This window comes from Ochotona princeps, chromosome 3, assembly GCF_030435755.1.
Source record: "Ochotona princeps isolate mOchPri1 chromosome 3, mOchPri1.hap1, whole genome shotgun sequence".
In the NCBI taxonomy this organism is placed as follows: domain Eukaryota; kingdom Metazoa; phylum Chordata; class Mammalia; order Lagomorpha; family Ochotonidae; genus Ochotona; species Ochotona princeps.
Genome location: NC_080834.1, coordinates 45028788 through 45052997, shown reverse-complemented (window position 1 = coordinate 45052997; position 24210 = coordinate 45028788). Strand labels below are relative to the sequence as shown.

The following is a 24210-nucleotide window of genomic DNA, read 5'->3' as shown; positions in this document are numbered from 1 at the left end:
CCAAATCCCACTTCTCTCTGTTGCCCACACATGCTGTGTGCTTTCACACCTCCAGGCTTTGCTTTAGCTCCTCCATCCTACCCACGCCTCTATCTTCAAATCCTCCTGAAGCAGTTCTTAATCTGTTATACAGAAACTATCTCCTCCTCGTATGGCACAGCATCATTTCTCACTTTTGTTCAGGCCTCTTTTTTTTTTTTACAATCTTATTCATAGGATTGAATTCTGAGCATGTGTCCATCCTTGTAACAAGACTACTGATAAACTGATGAGGTCAGGGTCGATAGCTGTGTCACCTTTGTGGATTCTTGAGTTCCAACGGTTTATTCACTCACTTCCTTCATACTCACGTACTGATTCTGCCTCTGTCTCTCTCCGCTTGATCTCTGTCTTTGCTTCTCCCACACTCAACACTCACGGAAGTTGAGATACAGTCTCAAGACACAAACATCTCACAGATTACCACTCAATTCTCCATGGTTCGACCCCTGGCTGGAGATAAAAGCAATAATAAAGGTTAATCCAATTGTCGGTCCTGTATTTGCCTGGTTACAGGTGTGTTTGTGGGTGTCTGTCTGAATGTCATAGGCACTGTGGTCGCTCCTGGTGTGAGGCTGAAAATGTGCAGGCTTTGTATGGATGCCACCTGGCACAGACAGCATCCGTTTAACCATCTTCTCTGATGGTGTGTTTGTGTGTACACGCGCGCATTTCTGGATCCTCTACGAAAATAAAGAAATGGTAAAAATACACCAGTCATTTGTCTTTCACGCCTACAAATGTGTTGTTATCACCAATTCCTGCAAAAAGCGTACTGTGAGCTTACTGAAGCACATTTGGTGCGTCCCAGAAGCTGGGAAGGGTGCGGGAGGTGGGCTTGGCAAAACAACTTCCTAGGTTTACTGTCTGCTGTAAAAGCAAGTCTTTGGCTGTTGGCTTGGGTGGGATGGGAGGGTGTAAGTTCGGGGAGTGGGGGAGGGGTGATGAAGTGGGGGAGGGCCAGTGCTTGCTAAACCAGTGTAGGTTCGGAGGGGGCTTTTCCTATCCCTGCGTCTCCTCAAATTCCTCATTATCCCTGGGGACATATGGATTCTTCAGTTTAATTGTCCCGCCCGGGAGGACAAGTCGCACACACATACTGCCCAGTCCAATGCCTCTGGCAGCTGCTCCTAAACTTAGCCCTCCCTAAAAGCAAGGAAGCATGCGTGGAGGCAACCGAAATCTTCTGGGAATTGGATAGACTCAGGGACCCTCCAATTTCCCTAGCCTCCATACTTAAGGAAAAAGCCGTCCACTTGGGGTACTCTAGGAACCCGAACTGAAGTGCAAAAAGACCCATTGCTGGTCCCGGCGGTTTTACTCGCAGGACCTCCCAGGCGGCGCGGCTCGCGGGGCCCTTGGCCAACCAAGTGCAGGGGCTATCAGAGCGGGGCACGACTACACAGCGCCCCAAGGACGCGGCTGGGGACTCAGCCCGTCCCGGCCCAGACTCTTCAAGGCGCTTGCCGTCTGCCTCAGCTTGCTGTGAGAAACCCTCTCTGCTCGGCCCTAGCCTCCCCACTGGGTCCCCGGAGCGGACAGGGCGTCCCCAGAGGACAACCGTGTGTCCCGGGCAGCGTGGCAGGCGCGCCAAGGGGACGGCCGCCCAGGGTGCCAGTTCCCCTCAGGGTTGCGCTTCGGCAGGGCGGGAGACACAGACGCTCATTCCGCGCCCTCCCACCGCCCCTCCTCGCCTCGCCCCTGGAAGAACCAGTGAGAGGAAATCCAGCGGACGGCCCGCTGCCGCCGAGCCCGGGCGCCTGAGGAGAGCAGGGGCCGGCGGGCCGCCCGCAGCAGCCGCGGCAGCTCAGCTTCTTCCCTCAAGTGGCCCGCGGTGCTGAGGCGGCTGGGCGCTACACCCGCCTCCCCCGCCTCGCCCCCTCGCACTCCGACCCCCCTTTTGTGCCCAGCGCCGTCCATCCGTGTGCAGACGACCGGCGGGCTGAGCGCGCAGCAACGTTCTCGAAGGCGCCCGTGCCGGGCTCCCCTCAGCGCCGACCCTGAACCCGCCACTTCGAGCTCCACTGCGGACGAATCCCGGGGCTGCGCGCCTCGGTGCAGCGCGGAGGGATACGCCGCGGCCGCGCCTCCCCGCGCGCCCCGCCCCGCCCGGCTGTGCTGCCGCCGCCGCGGCCGCCGCCGCCGCCGCCTGGATATAGTGCGGCACGGAGCGGAGCTTGCAGTCACTTTGCGAGGAGGAGCGCGCTGGCTGCGGGCGCCGGGGCACCCCGGGAGCGGCTGTGGCTGAGGCGGCCGTGACAAGCCGAAGGTTCTCCCCGTCTCTCTCTCAAGGGCTGGACTTAATAACTTTGGAACTGTCCACCAGTGTCACGTCCTGAACATGAGCCTCCTCCTCTCCTTCTACCTGCTCGGGTTGCTCGTCAGTAGCGGGCAAGGTAGGAGTGTGGCGCTTTATTGCATTCACTTTCCCTCCCCCTTTCCACCTAACCCGGAGCGTTCTGCCAAGGGGGCTGGGGGGAGACACGGAAAAGAATGAAATGAAAGAACTAAAGTTACCGAGGTTGCTGTTGTTGCTGGTCCTTGATTTTGTTCTTTTCTCGTGAGGTGAAAATGAAATTCTGTTTGTGGAGACCCTTCAATTGGAAAGGGGAGAATTTAGAATTGGAGATGTGCACTACTGACTAGAGCATCTAGGCAAGCTGTTTCTTTTGCTGGGCTTTGGGCTTTCTCTGTTCTTAAAAAAAAAATAGATGAGTGTGTTGGTGTGTGCATTGGCAGTTTAATATCTGAGGCTGCGAGTGGAAAGGCACGATTGTATTTTACAGAAACAGGAAAAAAACTATCAGCATTAAACTCGCCTGTAAAATATCCGTGTGTACAAGAAATTCAATTCTTAGTGACTCTCCTCCCCCCCTTCCCCAAGCCCCAATTCCCGATTGTGAAGTGAATGAGGATGGCTTGCGTCTGTTGGAAACTAAGAGAGGGTCCATAGATGTTGCGTGTAAGAAAGCAAATGGGTTAAACTAGGGATGTGTTGCAGTCATTCATTTTGACCCCCCACCTCCATTCCCTTGTTAATACAGGGAGGTCGAAGAATTTTGTAACCTTACATTGTAATTACACCTGTATGGGATGGGGGGATGGTTTAGAGAAATGTTGAGAGCTATTATCTTTATATATATGTGTGTATATATATATATATATTTAATTGCCTGTTAGAACAACCTGATAGAGAATTTGTGGAAGCTTCTTCTGTTGATATGTATACAGGTACACAGGAATGTATCTTGGGTTTTTTTCAGATATATATAATCATATAAAATATGTTGAAAATAAATATAAGCATTTTCAACTGTCCAGACAAGTTTGGACATTTAATTGGGAAATATAATGCTGAAGCATGCATTAATACAAGTGTTTACAAAATATGACACTAATTATGTGAACGGTATAATTGTAGGTATTGTTATATTATTATTATGACGTTAGAGTGTTTTTGGTTTGTTCTTGGGAAAATAATAGGTTACCAGGCAAGTTAAAATATTCCCCCGTATTGAATTTTGAACATTTTGTTATCGTCTTCCGTGTTGCTCGTGTCGTCCAGCAGGGGGTGGTAGAACTCCATGTTAATCTCCCAAATGCTGCTGCTGCTCTTCCACGCAGAGTCCTCTCATTCTTCAGCAGGGCTTGACATTTTGGATGGGAAGCCTTCCTTTCTCTGCTGTACTCCTCCCCAAAGCTACAGTGCTAGGGACTGATGAAACACAATTAGATGCCGATTTTAGGTGCAGAAATCAGGATGCAAATGCTGGATTCCACTCTAGTTTGTAAAGCGTCTTTGTAAGATGCTGCTCATTTTCCCTTAACAACAGAGTGTGCAATATTTCAGTATGAGCAAAATTGAAGATACGTTCATCTGGAGCTAATATTGGTTTCATCAGTTGGTTCAGTCACTTCTACAGCAAAGATCAACCTAGACTTATGCCCTACAGATACACTGCTTTAATTTTTAGAGACCTGAGGAGTGTGCTTAACTGTTCATTTATAATGTTGACTGGGCTCTCTGAATACTAAGAATAAGAGCTAGACAGTTGCAGCTCAATGCAGCTGCAATTAAATAGATGGAGATAGATGGAGAAGGGCAGGGGAAAAAGTGAAAGCAAGTTTATGCAGATTTGTGATTGCATCGTGAGTGGTTTGGAGGAGAAAAATTGTCCCATTTGTGTAGTCTGAATTTATCATGACCAACATTAAGTGTGCTGGAATTTGGGGACACAGGGAATTCTAGGAATTTTTCAAATGTCTAGATCTGAACGGAACATACAAGCATGTTGTTTTAGTCAATCTATGCAGTTTGAAATTGTAATTCAACTAATTTGTAATTTGGAATGCAAGGTAGTTGAAGAGGCTCTGAGCTTGAAATGCCTGAGGGGAGCCCGCGTTCAATGCAAAGAAATGCTTAAGGAGAGATTTACTGGATAGAATATTGTTATCTAGTGCAATTGCAAAATGCATGGCAGTCTGAGAGGCATGGATGCATATCAGAGGGACCCAGCTTTTGTGAAAGAAGCATACATACATCTGTGTTTCGGTTCTAATGAAGTCAGAGATGCTTAGGAATAGATGTCCTCCTCCGATTGCTGTGTACTAGTGTTTTGTTCTCTAATTAGGATGCAGCAGCCAGTACCAGATACACCACTGAGAGCTGTTTAAAAAATGGACCTACTGTAACTCATCATTTTGTTTATTCTTTTGTAAAGAGGGCCATGGAAACGCTGCCAGTCAGTGATCCCTGGGCTAGCCTTAGAAATTCTAAAATCTCAGCTTGCTGATTTATGTTTTCAACAATGTACTTGCAGGGGATTTTATGAAGCATGATTGAAGCTATTGCTTTGGAAAGTGGTGAGCAGTTAGACTGGGGAAAGGCAACAATGATGTATTCCCCTTTAAGTAGTCAAAACGTTTTGAACCACAGTGGTTGAATAGGAGAAAATGACACAAGTGAAACAACTAACATAAGTGAATGACAATATCATCCACTAACGAGGCCTAATAGTTCTGTTCCCAACTTTTCACACGATGTATTGTTGTGCTGTGGTGAGAGCCCACCTTTCTATAGCTGTGATATTCCTTAACAAAATCTCTCAGTTCTACTGCAATACTGTCTCATGAAATCAAATTAGAACTGTAAGTACCAAGTCTGGATTTATTTGTCAGTGGAAGGGAAACTGTAATTTTGTAACACTTGCAATTTTTTCAATTCAAAAGTTGCTCACAGCCTCTGCCATATATCTCAAATGATAATTAATAACAGGTATCTTTACTCTGTGTATTTCTGACAAGTCAAATTCTCAGGTGATAGTAGGTATGTGTTGCTTTCTTGAAATTTTTTTTTTTTAATTTTTTTTCTAAATTGGTCAAGTCTGCTACTTGACTGTCACACATATGAAATGGCACTGCTGTACGAAGACATAAGGTAAAGAGTGCCATTCATCTGTCTTGTGATCCATTACACAGAACACTTACTTAAGCCAAAATCATAGAGGAGGGGGTGTGAATTGCCCAATTAATTAGTTAAACAAGGCATCTGCTTGCAGTTATTCTTTCTGGTGAAGTGTTACTAAGTCATTGTTCATTAGAGAAAAGTACCTTCTAAAAATAGAGCACAGGTACCTGCTGTCTGCTAGTTTCAGGTCCGTAGGAGGGATCTCTACACACTCTTCAGTCCAGGCTGCTGCACAGTTCGTTAGAGCTTCTCTCAGATCTTGTTTCTGTCTGCCCTGCCCTCATTCTTTGATGCTAGCTTCTTTGTGTAAGCTTCCTATTCAATCTACTGCATACTCATTTGGATTTAGAGGGTAGTGGCAATGTAAATTAATATAGTCAGTGTCATTGAATGACCTGGGAGGCTTCCTTTCCTGTTCTGTGTCAAAAGAGCCAAGCAGAGCGTTTTTTGCTCTTGACTTTGTAATGCGGAATCGGAGCCCACAGAGTAGCAAAGGAAGTTGGTGGATCCCTAGTGTCTGATGAGTCTTTTCAGTGACACAAGTTGGAGTGCAGTGGGCCTGGGAGGAGAAGCTAATGTATTTCCTGAGGTATTAGCCTAGAAGAGAAGGGATTCATGAATGAAAAGAACCTCATTCAGTGTAACAGGAAAGTGAAACTTGGTATGGTTTTCTTAATAAAGTCAGCTGCTTTCAAACATACGGCTAGTTTGTTATGGGACTGCAAAATGAGCTGCGGACTTTGAGGTAGTGAGCAAGCTGAACAGTGGCATTCCTTTCTGCCTGTTTCGCTGTGCTGCAGCAGTGCAAACAGAAACAGCCTTGACAATCAGAAGGCTCTGGAGCTAGTCCTGCTGCCTGCTCTGGCTTTTGACATTTGGGAAATCGTTTTAACTTCTGTGCTTTCAGGGTCATCTCTCACTGCAATGAACACAGAGAGCATGAAAAAAAGTGCATAATAAGTGGGAGAGAGACACTGGTTTGCTTTTGCTTTTTGATCCAAAATAAAATTAAGCCTCTAGGTGTTGATGTATGTAAAATTAATTTGATAAGTTTAAGACTCTTCTGAAGATAATGTTTTTTGTTTATTGACCTCTATTCTAAATTTCCTTATGTCCTTCATCTATTTCCAGTTATATTAAAGGTAGATCTTTTTAGAAGATAACAAATTTGTTTTAATTTTACAAATTATAAGCTATGAAAATATTTTAAGATGAAGACAGTTGCTTTTATGCTCTTATTATGTGTGTAATATAACTAAACTTAGAGTTAAACTATCTTTAATTATTCAACAAATAAAAAGGCTTCTGTGTGTCGCTCTTTTAAATATTTTAGCAACTTTCGACTCTTTGCAATTGTGATAGTATTAATCTCAAATGACTCTCAACATATTTTCTAGTTTGATATGTTCACATATGCCACTAAGAATTGATCAGATCCCTGAAGATATTTTAGAAAGCTATGATGTAATGATGAGGCAGGCTTGCCTGAATTTAAATGATAAAGACAAATTGTGGGGAAATTTGATAATATTTATAAGCACAGGAATCACAGAATAAGATCTTGAGGAATTTCAGGTCAAAGATTCAAAATTTTCATGGTTTTGTTTTCTTTATTAACACAGAAAAATGGTGAAAGTATTGGATTTGCAAAACATCTCAACTGCTCAGCGGTTCTTAGCCTCTTAGAACAACTATTTAGTCCTTTGAAACAAAACAAAGCGGTATCTTTTTAGTTAACCTTGATGTTCGTTCAGGAGGAGCACTTGTGATAGAATCCATCGTGTGGGTACTGTGAAAAATAACCCTACTACAGCGAGTACTGTCAGTATTTTTAGTATATAAACATAAACATTTATCCAACGTTTAAAAAATTCTCATTTATTTAGTTTTTAAAAACCTCTACAAGTTTTTCTTCCAAAAAATATTGTGAGAAAAGAGATGATCAAATTAATTGTTGACAGTGACTCAGTCATTATCTATTCATTTATCTAATTCCTATTAAATGCCTGGTGGGCCCCAGTCACCTCATTAGGCAGCATTGTACAGTTTCATGGATAATATGGTGAACAACTCTAGGGGGCGCCACAAACAGTGGTGATAGAACACGTTTATTATCACTGCTCACCAGTAGGTGGTGGTAGTAGTTTCTGAGGATTGAGTCTTTCTTTCATTCTTTCTTTCTTTGTTTCATCATGGATCCGTTCTAGAATCCTGTCAGTTAGAAAACAGGCTAAGGACAGACAAGGGATTTCACTAAAGATAAAATAGAAAAGTAAACTGGATCGTAACTAGAGCTCTGGTCTTCAAACACTTCAGCTTTAACACAAAACTATTGCATGAATTTTAAAGACACAAATGTATCTTTAGTTAATCATCTTTTTAAAAAATGACCGTAAAGGATTGAGAGGACTGTTAGCTTCGTTTTGTGGATGAAGAAGTTGAAGTACAGAGCAATTGTTATTTGGCTTTTTGGCACCAGCTACGGCTAGTAGTTATCTGGAGTTGGGACTAAAAAGTCTGAATTTGTTCAATGCTTCCTTTTACAAAAAGTATTTGTTGCAATTTTCAGATGTGTACCAAGATGGTACTTGGCATGTATTTGTAGTTTAGGAAACAAAAATACAAATTAAAAAATTAAAATAGGCAGATGAGAAATCAAACTACTTGAATCTAATGGTGTACCTCTAACTATATGCTAACTGTTGGGCTCTCATTTAACACTCCTTTCATTATTACTTCATTATTAGCCTCTGTATTTACATGAAGGAGACGAGGCATAGAAAATTAAAAGAAGTTCGCACATCTGGGAAACGATGGTTTGAACAGGAAGCACTCCCAAAGTCTAGTCTCTGAAGCCAGGGCAACATCTAACCACTTCCTACAGCTTGCAGAGCTTCAGTTTGGTGAGTATAGATAGAGAAAATAATAAAAAAGGATAAGAAAAAAACTGACAAACAAGTTTCAGGAAAGGAAGCAGATGTTCAAAGAGAGTCTAGTTGACTAAGTTTGACTTAAGGAGTCATCAACTGGTAGGGATTCCCGAACACTGGACAAGTGAGTTCTTGGGTCAATTAGGAAAATATTGGTGGGACTGTGTGGTAAAGTGACCTTGTGGTCAAATTGAGTTTGAGTCTTGTGTAGAACTTTAAGAGCAAATATTTGAGCAGGAAAAGAGTGTGAACCAAATTGTATATGTTTTAAAGACTTCTGCCATGAGGAGACTTAAACGAGAGTTAATCCACAGGCTGATTCATGTTTCCATAGAAAAATTAGTACTTCTGTGTTAACAAGTTAAGTTTGGGAATTGGGTATGAATGTGACTCCTTGAAGTATAAGTTTTCTTTGACAGAGACAACTGTTAGATTTTAATCTAAATCAGGGAAAATAAATATAGAAAAAGATTTATTTTGTCTATGTAAACTACTGGCTATTAAAATTGTATGTAAAATGTATGATATCTATTTTGATATCTAAATGTGATTGTTAACAATTCAAAAATGAAAATAGATTTGTTGTCATTTATTAATTCTCAGTTTTATTTACCTCTGTCTGTATCTAATTTGTTCAGTTTGTCTGGAGTTTTTACTTTTAGCATATTCTTCATTTAAATAATATCTCTGCTCATCATTTTAAGTATTATTATCATTTTCCTTATAGATTAAAACAAAAGATAATTATGTTAGTACAAAAAATAAGAACTAAATTGAAAACCCAAGGAAAAGTAAGTAGATTTTGCTGTTGGAAATGTAAAATTGTAAATTCAAATTTTTCTTATTCATACATGAAGGAAGAAAACATAACTAATATTTTTGAATGTCAGTTCAATGCCAGTGAATTGTACTGAGAATTTTTACTAATTAGTTCATTTATCCTGATAAAAAATCATCTTTCAGAGATGATGGTTCTAAAATTTGGAGTGATTATTTTCTTTGAAAATTTGAATATTTTCCATCAGTGACAGCAAAACTAAGGCCAAAAACAACCAAATACAGTTTAGAGCTAATCCAGTCTTTTCTGCTACTGTGTGTCTCTAAAGCCCTTTACTTATATACCATTGACAAATAGGAGGTGTTGCGCTACAGTGACGTCATTAAGTGAATCCATACATGATTTGCTCAGTTCATTGATTTTAAAAATGACCAAGAGGGAGGTTTCGCACTATTAAATAATAAACTTTAGGCAACTATGAAAACATAAAGGAAAACATGTCAAAACAACATAAGTGCTTTTCTAAAATATTAGTTTGCTCAGTGGCTTTAAAAACATCCTCAAGTCTAGTATAAATTTATGTCTGGCAAGCTAGAAAATCATTTTCTCCTGTGTGATAATGTTTGTTTGCTTTGTTGATTGTAGTTGCTGAAGGGCTACACCGTGGATCCTAATTGTCATTTCAGTGTGGAGGTGCTTCAAATAATCATCTTGAAAGATTCAAACACTAGGTGAAAATGGCAGTATAGATTTCAACATGTTAGTATTTTAACTATGGTTGTTTGTTTAGGAGCCATTTGTTGGGACCCTTAAGGTTCTTGGAATGCCCACGGTTGATGATGGGGCACCTGGGTTTCTGTCCTGGCTTGGCTACAGTGTCCATCTTCTTACTAATGTACTCTCTGAGAGGCTGTAGTTCATGAGCCACTCATGAGGACGACTTGAATTGAGCCGCTGGCTCCTAGCTTTGGCCTGCCCAAGACTTGCTTTTGTAGACACCTGGCGTGTGAATTAGCAGATGTGAGATTCTTGCCCTCCTCTTCTCTCCCTCTCCATATTTATGGGTCTGTTTGCCTCTCCTTTGTTCTGCTTCTCAAAGAAATGAAAATTCATTAAAACAGATTGTGGTGCTTTTTGCTAAGGCTTGGTTACAAACTTCTGGAAGTTTTGACTAGCATACATCTCAATTGTGTTGTTCCCTACAAGCTGTGGTGTTTTCCAGCACAAAAAAGTATTCATATACCATTGTTTTTCAGGGATAAATATAGTGTTACAGCAAAAATGCATATTTCTATTTGTAAAATAGACTGACATAATGTGTGTATTTTATCTTAAGTAGATCCCAACTTAAGAAAATTACCACTTAGTTTTTCTCTGATTGTCATTCTCTAACAATCACGATTGTTGAACATATTGTGTATGCTGGAAAATTGTGCACTTATATTCCAGCAATGATTTTGTGTCATACATGAGAGAAATACTGCACACAGCTTATGTGATGGTCAACACATGAAATGATTTGGATATTGTGTATTCTGTTAACAACACAAGTTAATATTGGCATGTTTCATTTTAAATGCACATATGTGTGTGTGTGTGTGTGTATATATATATATATATATATATGAGTTCCCTAGGTGCCGCATGCACATTCAGCAGTATGTGGTGCCAGAGCAGTTTTCAATGGTAGCTGAAAATGTCTTGGGCACTGAACTTCTCTCTGGATGTGGAGTTCTTGGCGCCTTGAGTGAGTTTCTATACCCTTCTTTGTGTGCGGTGCTCAACATGCTTTATTTCATCGTGATGGCCTCAATGGGCATAGGACGAAAAGGGACAAAACAGGCATTCCTGGATAGCTGTAATTAAAGCTGGTGGTATATATCACTTTTAACTTTTCAGTTGCAAATGAAATTAGACACATTTTCAATCTTGGCCATACCGGTTTCTAAATTATAGGAAAACTGGCTTCACCTTTGTTCTCTATGGATTACACAGTAACAGATATGTCAGATAAAACCAACTTCTTGTTAAAGACTTAGTTATATTATGAAATTAAGATTTTAAAATATGTATACTACACACTATGGGACCTAGTAGTTGTCAAAGCACAATTGTAGTCAACTTAATTCATTTCCTCATGCCCCACAATTATCCTTAAATTTGAAAATTACTTCCACTTGAACAACCAAAATACACTACAAACGATTAAATTAATTGCTCAGGAAGAAAGACGTTAAAAATGGGAGGGCTAGGATTTGTTCTAAATATCTGACTCCAGGTATGTAACATATTCTATTATATTGTCTCTTGTTTCACCTGAAGTTTTATTCATATCTATGACAAAATTACCCCAAAAAAATCTTTTTTTTTCTGGAGTATTTCACATCATTGTATTCTTCAGAATTACTTTTGATCTGTGCTTATGGGAGGTATTGATTTGAACTAGAAGACTATTTCTTATGTGAATTATTAGGGAATTCCTGACTCAGAACAGTCAAAACTGTTTGGCTTTTATCCATTTGTACAGTGCTGTGCTCTGAGCCTCTTTGATGATTATTATGCACACAAAATGATTTTGGGCAATTTCAGGACTGCCGAGATTTGGACGCTATTCATGCAAAACCTGTATCTTTAGTTTGTTTACCTGCATGTATTATTTTTCTTCCATGCCATCAATGAAGACATCTTTCGTTCTATAATCAAATACCCATTTATTACCTACTGCACACCAGTCATTGTTCCAGAAGAGGAGAGCCACATGGTGATGATATCCTCATTTCTTTGTGTGAGATATGTGAGAACATTAAAGTCTTTCTGTGCTAGCTTCCCATTGCGTAAGACACCCTTTCTCAGAGAACGCACAGTAAATCCATTCCTGGACCATAGTGGATTCTGTTTTATTTATTTATTTATTTATTTATTTATTTATTTATTTATTTAAGATTTATTTATTTTTATTACAAAGTCAGATATACAGAGAGGAGGAGAGACAGAGAGGAAGATCTTCCTTCCGATGATTCACTCCCCAAGTGACCGCAACGGCCGGTGCTGCGCAGATCCGAAGCCGGGAACCAGGAACCTCTTCCGGGTGTCCCATGCGGGTGCAGGGTCCCAAAGCTTTGAGCCTTCCTCGACTGCTTTCCCAGGCTACAAGCAGGGAGCTGGATGGGAAGTGGAGTTGCCAGGATTAGAACCGGCATCCATATGGGATCCCGGTGCGTTCATGGCGAGGACTTTAGCTGCTAGGCCATGGCGCCGCCGGGCCCCATAATGGATTCTTAACCTGTATATGCTGAATACTTAAATATTTTCCTGCAGAAGTAAGTGCAGATGATTGATTATTTTGAAACTTATGTTCTCAACTTTGGATAATAATTTGGTTTGTTGGAAATAAACATTTTGTTTATATCACTGTCACACCTATGGTAGTTGTGGATGTCTCTAAAATAATAAGGTTGAGAATGATTTTTTCATTCAGGAGGGATAGCAAAGGTGGCTGGCTTTATCGTATCTCCTCATTGGGGGTTGATTAAGCACAGAAGAAAGTACACTTAATTTTTCTGAGATTCGTTTCTGTTTGAGAAGTAGGAACTGGATTTTATGGATGGAGAATTTGCTTACGTGTATATATATATATAAATGGAGATATAACATGCTCATAATGGTGTAATTAACCAAATTGGACACTATCAATAGAGTAAGTATTAAAATAGCTCAAAGATAATAAACAGACTGTTTATTTCCAACAAGCAAAGATAATCCCATGTGATTAATTAAAAGTGGATTATCCATTCATAGTTTATTGGAAACTAATGCTAAGATGTATTTGTAGTAACAAAAAGAATGCTTTTTTAACATTATGCACATAGTAACTTGGACTTCATCTTTCAGAAAAAGTAACTTCAATTGAACCTCAAAAATCCTTTGTGTCCATGTAGTCTTTTGTTGTTGTTTTCCATGATTTTCATGGTGTTCTTTTGGCTTTCACTGGTAAAAGCATTTGAATTAATTGGACAGAAAATATTTTCCTCTGCTCCAGAATATATTTACCACCTACTTATTTGTCTGTCTCCCATTCATGCACTAGTGTCACTATTAATGTGTATGCCACTTTCAACTGGAACCAGTTTCAGTTAAATATACTCTGTTGCATTTGACTTGTCCATTTTTTATTTTCACTTTCGCCTCACAAATACCACCTAACTTAAAATCAACTTAATTGTTTATCTAGATGACTCATTCTTTTTCAAAGACTCCTCAGTTAGCTCCGTGCTAGCACATCCTACCTCTGTGGGGATTACAGCTGGTCAACAGTTTCAAAACAAAACTTAGTGTAGGTTACTGAGTGAAGTCATGCTTTCTTCTGTTTTTTGAAAACCGTTTCAAACATATCCAGACAGATGTGAAATATTCAACTTCTGTATTTTCATGTTCTAAAAATGTCTTAGTACAGTATTCTGAACCATTATGAAATGGTTTACTAATTAGCTAAGTTGTTGGTTAATAATTGGTTAATAATAATTAAGCAATTAATAATTGATTAGTAAAGTGGATAATGATTGGCCATGTGTTAATGTGTTTTTGTCTTTGAAATCACTGGCTTATTTCTATTACAATGAAACATTTGATTAAAAATATCTTCATTCCTATACAGTATATTAATACAGTGATTTTTTTTTTGGCAAACGGTGACTTGCTTTTATTAAGATTTATTTATTTTTATTGTAAAGTCAGATATACAGAGAGGAAGATCTTCCACTGATGGTTCACTCCCCAAGTGACCGCAACGGCCGGTACTGTGCCAGTCCGAAGCCAGGAGCCAGGAAACTCTCCAGGTGTCCCACGCGGGTACAGGGTCCCAAGGCTTTGGGCTGTCCTCGACTGCTTTCCCAGGCCACAAGCAGGGAGCTGGATGGGAAGTGGAGCTTCCGGGATTAGAACTGGCACCATATGGGATCCTAGCGCGTTCAAAGCGAGGACTTTAACCACTACGCTATCACGCCGGGCCTTAACGGTGACTTCCTTAAGCAGAATATGCCTGACTCATGTGAGGAAAATCCAAAGATTCAACTATTGACTGTGGTGGGGATGGGAGCTATTGTATCAGACAGCTTTCACGTGATTCTTTCTGCTCAGCTGCCTCTCATCCTCATACATTTTGCTTCACTTACATTTCCATGTTTTGGGTGATGCCTGAGGTCATCTGAGTTTGTGATGGGAGGTGATGCTTTCAGATTTTTCTGACACATTTTAGTCTCCAACTAGAAATTCATGCAGAGAGCTGAGGTTGAGTGATGGTGCAGAGTAAATACTCGTAGTAGGAATCAATGACTGTTTTGTTTGTGGGAGATTAATTCATCAGCTGCTTAAGAATGGAACCTAAGTGAGTGTGTCCTTAGAGTTTGGATACAATCTTACTTTGCCCTATGCATTCAAGGAGTTGAAGAGATGCTGGGCAAGACATTACACAAATAATTCCAGGCAACTATACTCTACATGAATAGGTTCTGTTTTAAGCACTTGACAAGAGAATGAAGTAAGAAAATCATTGGTCACTCTGAGCATTTACATAATGGTAACCTAATTATTTAACTCAATCATATAGGAACTCTGCATTATTTTTACATAATAAAGAAATGACTCTTATAAAAGGTATGTGACATCTAATAAGTGAAGGACATGAATGGACATTCAGGAATAATTTGTATTAAAATTACGTTTTCCTGGTGAGTAAATGTTGAAGTAGCATGGAGTTTCTGAAGAGAGAAAGTAAGCACTGGGGTAATCCTAGTTTGTTTTTTGCTTTTTCTGTTTTGTGTGCTTTTCTGTTTTCTTAGTTCTTCAGCATGCACTGTAGTGCATCGGATGAAGCTGCCACCTGGCTGCCAGCATCTCATGGGTTCAAGTCCTGCCTTCTCCTCTGCTTTCCACTCAGCCTCTTGTTAATTCAAACCCTGCAACCTAGCAGGTGATTACTGTGCTACTTGGACCTTGCCTGCACACATGGACTCTCAGATTTAGATGCGCCTTGTGGCACCTGGTTTCTGCCTGGCCCCAGATTAGCTGTTGTGGGCATTTGGGAAGTGAAGCAGTGGATGGAGAACCCTTCTCTGTCTCTCCCTCTGTCCCTCCCTCTCTCCCTCTGTCCCCCAAAAAGGCTAGTGTAAATGAAAGTATAACTGACAAACAGAAATTCATATATTTGCTTTTAGATATATTTATTTTAATATGTTTTAATAGATGAATGCATGGTGAAACTGAGTCAAGCTAACTATATCTTCTCAGTCAATGTTGGTGTGTATATAATATTTATATATAATCTGTATATAGCTTCATATACATGAAGAATATTTAATATTTATTTTAATCCTTTTCACATGTATTAGCCATAACCATTGTGTATAATAGATCTCAAACATTCATTTCTCCTAGCTGACTAAACCTTTTTAGTTTTAATCAAATTCTCATTGTTTCCTTGCCCTCAATCCCTGATTGCTACTATTCTGTGATTTTGACAGGTTTAGATTCCACATGTAAACAAACACTTAAGATATATGTCTTTTTTGTGCCTGGGGTATTTTATATAGTATCATTTTCTTTGGTTTCATCAATCTTCTTATGTATGTTAGCACTTCCTTCTTTTCAAAGGCTGGGTAGTAACAGTTCATGTAATTAGCAAGGGCTGTCAAATCATTATGTACAGTATATCTTTGGAAAAATAGTTTAATTTCCTTCGGATGTATGTCCAAATGTGGTTCACTTGAGCCCAAAACACAGAAAAATAAAGGTAATTTAGACAAATGCAATTACTAAAAAGCTTTTTAACAGCAAAGACAAATTCAGCAGAGTGAAGAGAAAGCCTATGGATTAGTAGAGTTTATTCACAAATCATATCTATAATAGCGGATTACTTTTCAAGATAGAAAAGGAAGACAACCAGCTCAGCTGCAGGAAAACAAATAACCTAAAATAAACATGAGGAATGGAAAACAATAGAATCTTCCTAAAGAAGACATACAAATAACCAGAACTTATATGAAGGCATGTTCAATATTTTTAATCAAGGAAAAGGAAATTTGAATCACAAAGAGGTAACACTTCACATATTAATAATGACTTTTTAAAGAAATGATAGCAAGTATTGTTGAGAGTATTCAGAAACCTGTCCACAGTGTATGATTTTCTTGAAAAAAACATGAAAATTGGAACTACCATATCATGTCATTTCTTTTGAAATTACCCATAATTCGAGATCACTGACGGCCAGTTTGCACATTTGTACATTTGTAAATGGTTAAATCTTTTAGAACTGTATAGAGTAAGAAACATAGAGAACAGTAAGTTTTAGAAGAATTAAGTGGGAATTCAGGGTGGATGTGAGGTTAAGAAGCTTGATTTTTAAAGGTTGGCATAATTGGCAAATTCATAGATTTGGTTGCATCTTTAAGTGGCTTCTCTTATTTTGAAACTGTGACAATTTGGTAAATCATCCATTTGTGGTTGACTTAGCACATTTATAATGAAACTACACTTAGGACCCAGTGTCGTAGTCTAGTGGCTAAAGTTCTCATCTTGCATGCGCTGGGATCCCATATGGGCAACGGTTTTAAACTTAGCAAGCCTGCTTCCCATCCACGTCCATTCTTGTGACCTGGCAAAGCAGTTAAGGACGGCCCAAAGCCTTGGGACCCTGCACCCGCGTGGGAGACCTGGAAGAGGCTTCTGGCTCCAGGCTTTAGTTTGGCTCAACTCTACTCATTGCGGCCACTTGGGGAATGAATCATCAGACAGATCTTCCTCTCTGCCTCTGCTTTCCTCCATGTATCTGACTTTCTGATTAAAAAATAAAATACATCTAAAAAAAAAAAAACTACACTTAGTTTAGGATACTTTTAGGGATGTGGGAGAGAAGAAGAATCCAACGGTTTACAATTAAAATGGTTTGGAGCACATAAGCACTTTGAGTTTCTAACCATGGCTTTGGTTTTTCTTTCCCCTGGCTTCGTGGAAGAATCTTGGATTCTATCACTCCATGTATCTCATTCATATGGAGTAGTTTCGGAAGTTAGGAGAGACATAAATATTTCATTGAACTTCCTGTGAAAATTCCCCATATGTTGTTAAGCTAATTGTCAACACTCCTAAACCAGTCACTAGGAGGAAGGGTGACACTGAAATGATTTGTTTTACTAACTTAACCCCATCCTATTGCTGATCGGGAGACAGTGTGAGACCAGCAGTCAGGGGTGTCTACCGCAGAACATTATAAAGACATTTTTGGCAAAGAATGTAAGGAAGTAATATCAAAAGACAACATTCGTAAAGTACTGACAGTTTTTGAATTTTCTCCTTTTTTGTGTTTGGTATTATATCATCCTCTAAATTTATGTAAGAGGCTGATTTTTCTTTTATAGATGAGAAAATAAAGAGAATTTAAAGAGATTATGTGACTTGCCAATACCGAAAAGCTGCCCCACTGGCAAAGTAAGAATTTGAAGGTAGATGTCTTGGAAGAAGAATTTTCTCTTCCAGGCAGTTCAGCATGAAGGGAAACCACTAACCTTACACACAGTTGTACTTGTGTAGGTATAGTAATGGTCACGCAGGAATACATACTTCTTTTCTCAACAAGCCATGTTTATGCTTGAGTTTTGGAATGTCTAATCTACTGTCTTTTTGAATTTGACTAGTGAAGTAATTAAGGGACAGAGAGAGAAAAGTGTTTTGCCTGAGGACATACAGCTATGAAATAGCCAAAGTGGGGATTTGAGTGTAGGTTTGGTCTGAACTCTGCTGATCTGAGTCCTTCTATTATACAACCAGTGAGGACTTTAGTCAATGTTTGGCAGTTGGAGGAACGTGGAATTGATAGAAGCCAAGTATTATCAATGTCAGCAGCCCAGCAAAAAGTAACAGCAGAGGCTAACCTGCTAACCTTTAAAGGATATTTGCTCTTCCTTTCCAAAGTAGACAAAAGAATAGTGTTCTCAGTGTTAAAGAATCTAATCAAAAATATTACTTTGATTTCTGGAAAAGTTGAGTAATAAAGAAATAGGACTAGGGTCTCTTTTAAAAGGAAGCATCATAACTAGGAATGAGTATTAGCTTGAGACTGACTGTTGAAGCAAATTAAATACAGACATGTAGATGATAATATTGACAGTCTACGCCAAGCTATAAACTTTACCAGTTCCTTGCGTCAGCATGGTTTCTTTTTGAAAGTACACAATGAGTTGAAATGAAATGTAATATATAATCTGGAGTCAGAGACACTTGGCATATGGAGCAGTGTGTGCTTTGTAATTTACCTTTCTTAGATAGTTTTTCTTCTTTGTCTGGTTCTGTCACCAGCGCAATGTTCTAAGATTACCAAATATGTAAAGTTTTATGTAAAATGTAAACTTTTATGTGTAGGTTTTTATGTGTGTGATTATATGAGTCTAAAAAAAGGTCATGGAAAATTACAATAAGTCTATCCATACGTAGTGCTTTCATAAGACACATTTGCTGTAAGCTTTTTGAAAACTGATTGCACAGAAATATAAATGTGTTATGTATACTTCATGTGTATGTATTTCTTGATGTCATTTAGCATTGCATCAAAATATTTTTGTTTCATTATTATCATTAGTGCTTATATAAGTTCATGAATATTTTAAATGATTTTCTCTCTGCTTATTTTTCCTGTAAGAAAGCATTCTCCTACATAAAACACCGAAATTATTAGTCACACCTTTTATAACTGTAGGCTAATTACCTAGTGTTTTCGTTTCTCAAGACTAAAAAAAAAGCTTTGGTCTTTTCTGTGATACAAAATTAACAACTAAGCATTTCCTTCACCTTATTTTGTAAAAGAAATGCCAGCAGACAAGTATTCATAATTGATGGTGTTTACTCATCCAAACTTATTTAATGAATATAGATAAAATAGACATTGGAACATGAACTTTAGTTCCAGCTCAAGGCCTACAACTGACCTGCCTGTACAGCCTTTTATTCTGTGTTTAATTTTCCCCATTTTCTAATTGAGTGCCTCAATTTGCTAAGTTTCTGCCAATGTTACAACCTCTTTCACATTGCACTAAATGACTAAATTATTATAATATTTCCTGACACAAAATTTTTAAACATATTTTAATATCACCGGATGGGTTGAATGATAAAATTGTAGATGCAAGTTGTCCTGTAACACTAAAGTGTTTGACTGCTTTGTACTTTTATTAATCAGATTATTTGTTTGTGTCTGATAACAGAGAATTCATTTGTGTCAAGAGATTTTGTGAAATGTATTGATTCTGTTTTCCTTATAAGACACTTCCACATTTGCAGGTGCTTATTCAGGACAGTTAAACAACAAACTGCACTTACTTGAATCAAAATGAGAATTTTCAAATTAGATCGTTCCCTGTAAGATTTTTTTCATTTGTTTAGGAAATTTTTCAAAAATTGAGGAGATCATTCCTTTTTCTGTAAATTACATTAAATACTCTCATAAAAACATATTTATTTAATTATTCCTTTAGTCTATGCTTCTCTGATACCATTCCAATTTGTTTAGAAGGTTTTTAGAATTCACATCACATGGCTGTTCATTGAGGAATCCTGGCTGAATGGTTGGCTTCTAAAGGGATTTGTGTCATCACATGGTCGTTTCAGACATTGAGGCCAATGACTGCTTAATGCTGGAGTGAAACAGTTTCCAGTGCAACTGGAGGTGGCTTCCTGTAAATAAATTTGGGTTTTGTGGTCCAAAGAATATCTTCAGCAAATATTTCAGTGTCTTTATTTTACTTCTAGTTTTGTTCATGTCCAGTGAAGCTAAATCTCTACATATAAATTCTTTTTTTAAAAAAGATTTATTCATTTTTATTACAAAGTCAGATATACAGAGAGAAGGACAGACAGAAGAAGATCTTCCGTCCGATGATTCACTCCCCAGGTGACCGCAATGGCCAGTGCTGTGCCAATCCGAAGCCAGGAGCCAGGAAATTCCTCCAGGTCTCCCACGTGGGAAGCAGGGTCCCAAGGCTTTGGGCCGTCCTTGACTGCTTTCCCAGGCTACAAGCAGGGAACTGGATGGGAAGTGGAGCTGCCGGATTAGAACTGGTGCCCATATGTGATCCCGGGGAGTACAAGGCGAGGACTTTAATCTCTACGCTATCGCGCCGGGCCCTCTACATGTAAATTCTAAGCAGCTCTTTTTCATTCCCTTTAGCTTAAAAGCAAATTTTTGGATAACTCTTGTTTATAATTATACAAACACTCTAAGCCTTCAAATTATTCTTCTGTGCCACTCTCCAAATGATGGTTGGAAGCAGAGTCTGGAATCTGGCATATTTGCATTTTAATCTTTACCTTCACTTGCTTGAAGAGGAATCTTGAGCAAATCACTCACTGGAGTGATTCAAGTCTTTTCTTGTCAAGCAATAGTCTGGAGGAATATTTGTAGTCACATCTTAGCTCTCATCAGTATTATTCTAGAGTGAAGTTATAGGCATTTTTTGGCTAACATATCTACCAAAATTCCTTGATAGACTTTCAAGGAGAATTTGAAACTCAAAGCTGACAAAACTTGTTTGTTATAGTGATTAGTTTTGAAAAGCTGCATCACAACATTGCAGCTACTTATCTTCCCCATGCTGTGCTAAGTGCAGATGGTACCTGCCAACTCTGTCATGTGGGGATTTTGTAGTATCTAGATATTCTCTGTTTACCATTATGGTTCAGTGGTCCATAGCTGAGTAGAATGTTTACTCTGTCTATTGCTTGGCCAACAATTACCTGTTTAAGTCCTTTATGCTGTATTTAGTTAATTCTCTCAACAGTACCTCTGCAATCCTACCCCTGGGAAGCTCCCTCCCCTCATCCTACTTGGCATATTATCTGGATTCTGGTAGAAGTGTATTACCACGTAATTTCTCCCATGTTTTTCTCAAGTGTAGATCTTGGGTTTGTCTACAATTGTGCAGTGTCTTTGTAAGAAACACATTTTTCAGTCTCTTGTTATAGCAGTTGCAATGGTGTCTACAATACGGAATCAGATTTCACCTTGGCCATCATGGAGTCTGATTATGTGTACAAGCTTAGCAAATCCTCTCTCATCACTTGTACAGTGTTCTTCTCCATAGTATGTGCTTTTTTTTTTTTTCTGGTTTTGTCTTTAGTGATTCCTGCCACTGATTCAATAACAGTTTCTTTTTTTTTTTTTAAGATTTATTTATCTTTATTGGAAAGGCAGATATACAGAGAGGAGGAAAGAGAGGAAGATATTCCGCTGATGGTGTATTCCCGAATTGGCTGCAATGGCTGGAGCTCAGCCAATCCGAAACCAGGAGCCAGGAGCTCTTCAGGGTCTCCCACGCGGGTACAGGGTCCCAAGGCTTTGGGCTGTCTTCGACTGCTTTCTCCGGTCACAAGCAGGGACCTGGATGGGAAGCAGTGCTGCCAGGATTAGAACCGGTGCCCATATGGGATTCCAGTGCATGCAAGGTGAGGCCTTTAACCACTACACTATTGCACAGGGCCCCAATAACAGCATTTTCAAAAATCATTTATTTGACCTGCAGAAAAACCAACAGAGCATTAGATAATTACTAGAGAGAGAATGCTTTCATCTTCTAGTTGACTCCTCAAATGCCTCAAAGGCTGGGATGAACCAAGCCAAAGTCAGAAACACAATCCAGATATTTCTCATGAGTGGCAGGAACCTACTCACTTGAGCTGTGGCTCTTGCTTCCCAAGTTCTGAAAAAGCAAATGATGCAATCAGGAGCTGGAACCAGGACTGGAACCCAAGCACTTTAATGCACAAGACATTTTTTTTTAATTACCAAGCTAAAATTCTGATCACTCAGTAACAATTGCTTTTTCTACAAGTATAGTTACCTTTTCTATTAAAGAATTATAGTACATTTACAACACACTTTCTAAGGCTCTCTTTGCATGCTTTGCCGCTGCCTTCATTCAGTCAGTTTGATCTGCTGGCGTTTTCTTGAAATAATGAGCAATCCTCCTTCTAGTATTGCTGCCTGTAGTACTACTCCTTCTACTTTTGTCTTACTGATAGCAAAGTAGTCTTGTCACTGTGCAATCAATAACTTATTCCTCAGGGCTGTCCATTGTTGACAGAGTAACATTTGACATGGAAATTTTTGGCATCTGCATCAAGATTTTGATAAGTTATCACTGTCTTTGAGAGAGGGCTATATCATTTTCTTTCACTTACTACTTAGGCAGTGTGAGCCACATCTTTCTTCTTTCATTAATCTGCCACTTGGGTTTGATTGCACACAACCAAGCTGGGTTCTAAACATGTTGTGTCCTGCTGTGTGTTGCTAGTAGGTATTAGTAATCCCCTCACTCTAATCACTTCTTCACACATACGTCAGCTCCCACATGCTTCAGTGTGTGATCCACATCCTGTTAAATTTTGGGGCAGGTGTTTAGTTGACTCTGAAGTGTTCTGTGAGTATTTTGGAAGACGTAAATGTTCCTTCTGTCAAACTCAGTTTTCATGTCCTACCACTTCAGTAACGCCCTGTCCAGTTATTTAACACAGTCCCTGTTTCTGCATGTTGTTTTGAGGACATATCATGTTTTTTGCTCTATCAAATAATGGTGCCCTTCATGGAATACATGCATGTTCAGTAGTTGTAAGATGAATACATGGAAGAAAAATGCACTGACTTTACTATGGTTTCATGACAATCCCATGTCCTGTGCCCTTTCTTGTTCTAGAGGATGATGTATACAGATCTTAATTCTGCCTCCAATAACTTCTCTAACTTGTCTTAAAAGTGAGTGTGAGGACAGAGTGCATGTGTGCAGAAAATAGTGTAATTCACTGAGGAAATAACCATATCTTTATGAAATTTAAGTGTAGCAGTTTAATGTAGAGCAAAAGGCAATTGGAAGCTTTCAATAATACATTTGTAATAAAAGGCGCTATGGTCATTTCTACAAGAAGATGAGACTTGTTCTCCAGGCCTTTTTATTTTGACCTAAGGGTTCACCATGTTTGATAAAGGGTGATTAAAAAAGGAAAAAAAAAAGAACTATAGGGAAAAAAAATTAGATCTCTTCCACGTTCAAGCAGATCCAGTTACAATTTTGAAAAGCTGACTTAGGCATTCCATAGCCAGACATGCTTACTGTTGAAAGTCAATCCAATGCACATTCTTGCATAGGGGAAACAATGACAAAGTAATTATAGCTTTTCTCTCAGCTCCATCAAAACTGATTATTCTTAAAGATTATGGTTTTAGGAAAAGAAGGGTGAGCCGGCCAGTTATATTCTGGGTTCCACAAAGAATTACAACATAAAAAAAGTATAATTCTACAAGAAACAATCAATATCCACTTCTTTATTGTTCTTTAGAGAATGAGAAACTGTTTACAAAATAGCAATTGTGTTCTTATTTTGTTCAGCATTTTAAAAGTTATTCATCTATGCTGAGTCATTATTTGTCACATATTTATTTATTTTTACTTTTTTGGGAAGGCAAAGGGACAGAGACAGACAGAGGTCTTCTATCAGCTGCTTCAGTCTCCATGTGTCCTAACTAGCTTGGATCAGGTGGGCCCAAGATAGGAGCCCAGAATTTAAATCCTGTGCTCTCATAGTGTTAGCATCACATTTTATCCCAGAAGCCCAATCCTAAATCATTAGTTATTGCTACTTAAACTGATATGTTAGTTTGGTGCCCAAAGACCTGCTGTAATTCTTTTCTTAATCTGTACTATCAATGATAGTATTGCATAGTATGTATATACCACAATTCTTTATTCAGTCATCCTTTGATGGACATTTGTGTTAATTCCAGATTATAGTTATGAAATGAGCCGCAGTGAATTTGTATGTGCAGATACCTCTCTTGTTCTGCTATTTCATTTGGGTAAATTCCCAGGAGTGGTGGCATGGCTGGGTCCTATGGTAGATATATGCTCAGATCTCTGGGGAACTTCCAAGCTGTCCTCATGAAGGATGATCCTACTTTA

The 24210-nt window shown here is 39.1% G+C and overlaps 1 protein-coding gene across 2 annotated transcripts in view; it reads left to right on the top strand.

Moving 5' to 3' along the window:
* The first annotated feature begins 2221 nt into the window (after positions 1 to 2221).
* NCAM2 (neural cell adhesion molecule 2) overlaps positions 2222 to 24210 on the top strand; it is a 494137-nt gene continuing 472148 nt past the window's right edge. For both annotated transcript variants that reach the window (XM_058661261.1, XM_058661260.1), the window contains exon 1: positions 2222 to 2435. In XM_058661261.1, coding sequence (XP_058517244.1) covers positions 2381 to 2435 — 55 coding nt within the window. In that variant the 5' untranslated portion in view covers positions 2222 to 2380. The remainder of the gene's footprint in view (positions 2436 to 24210) is intronic.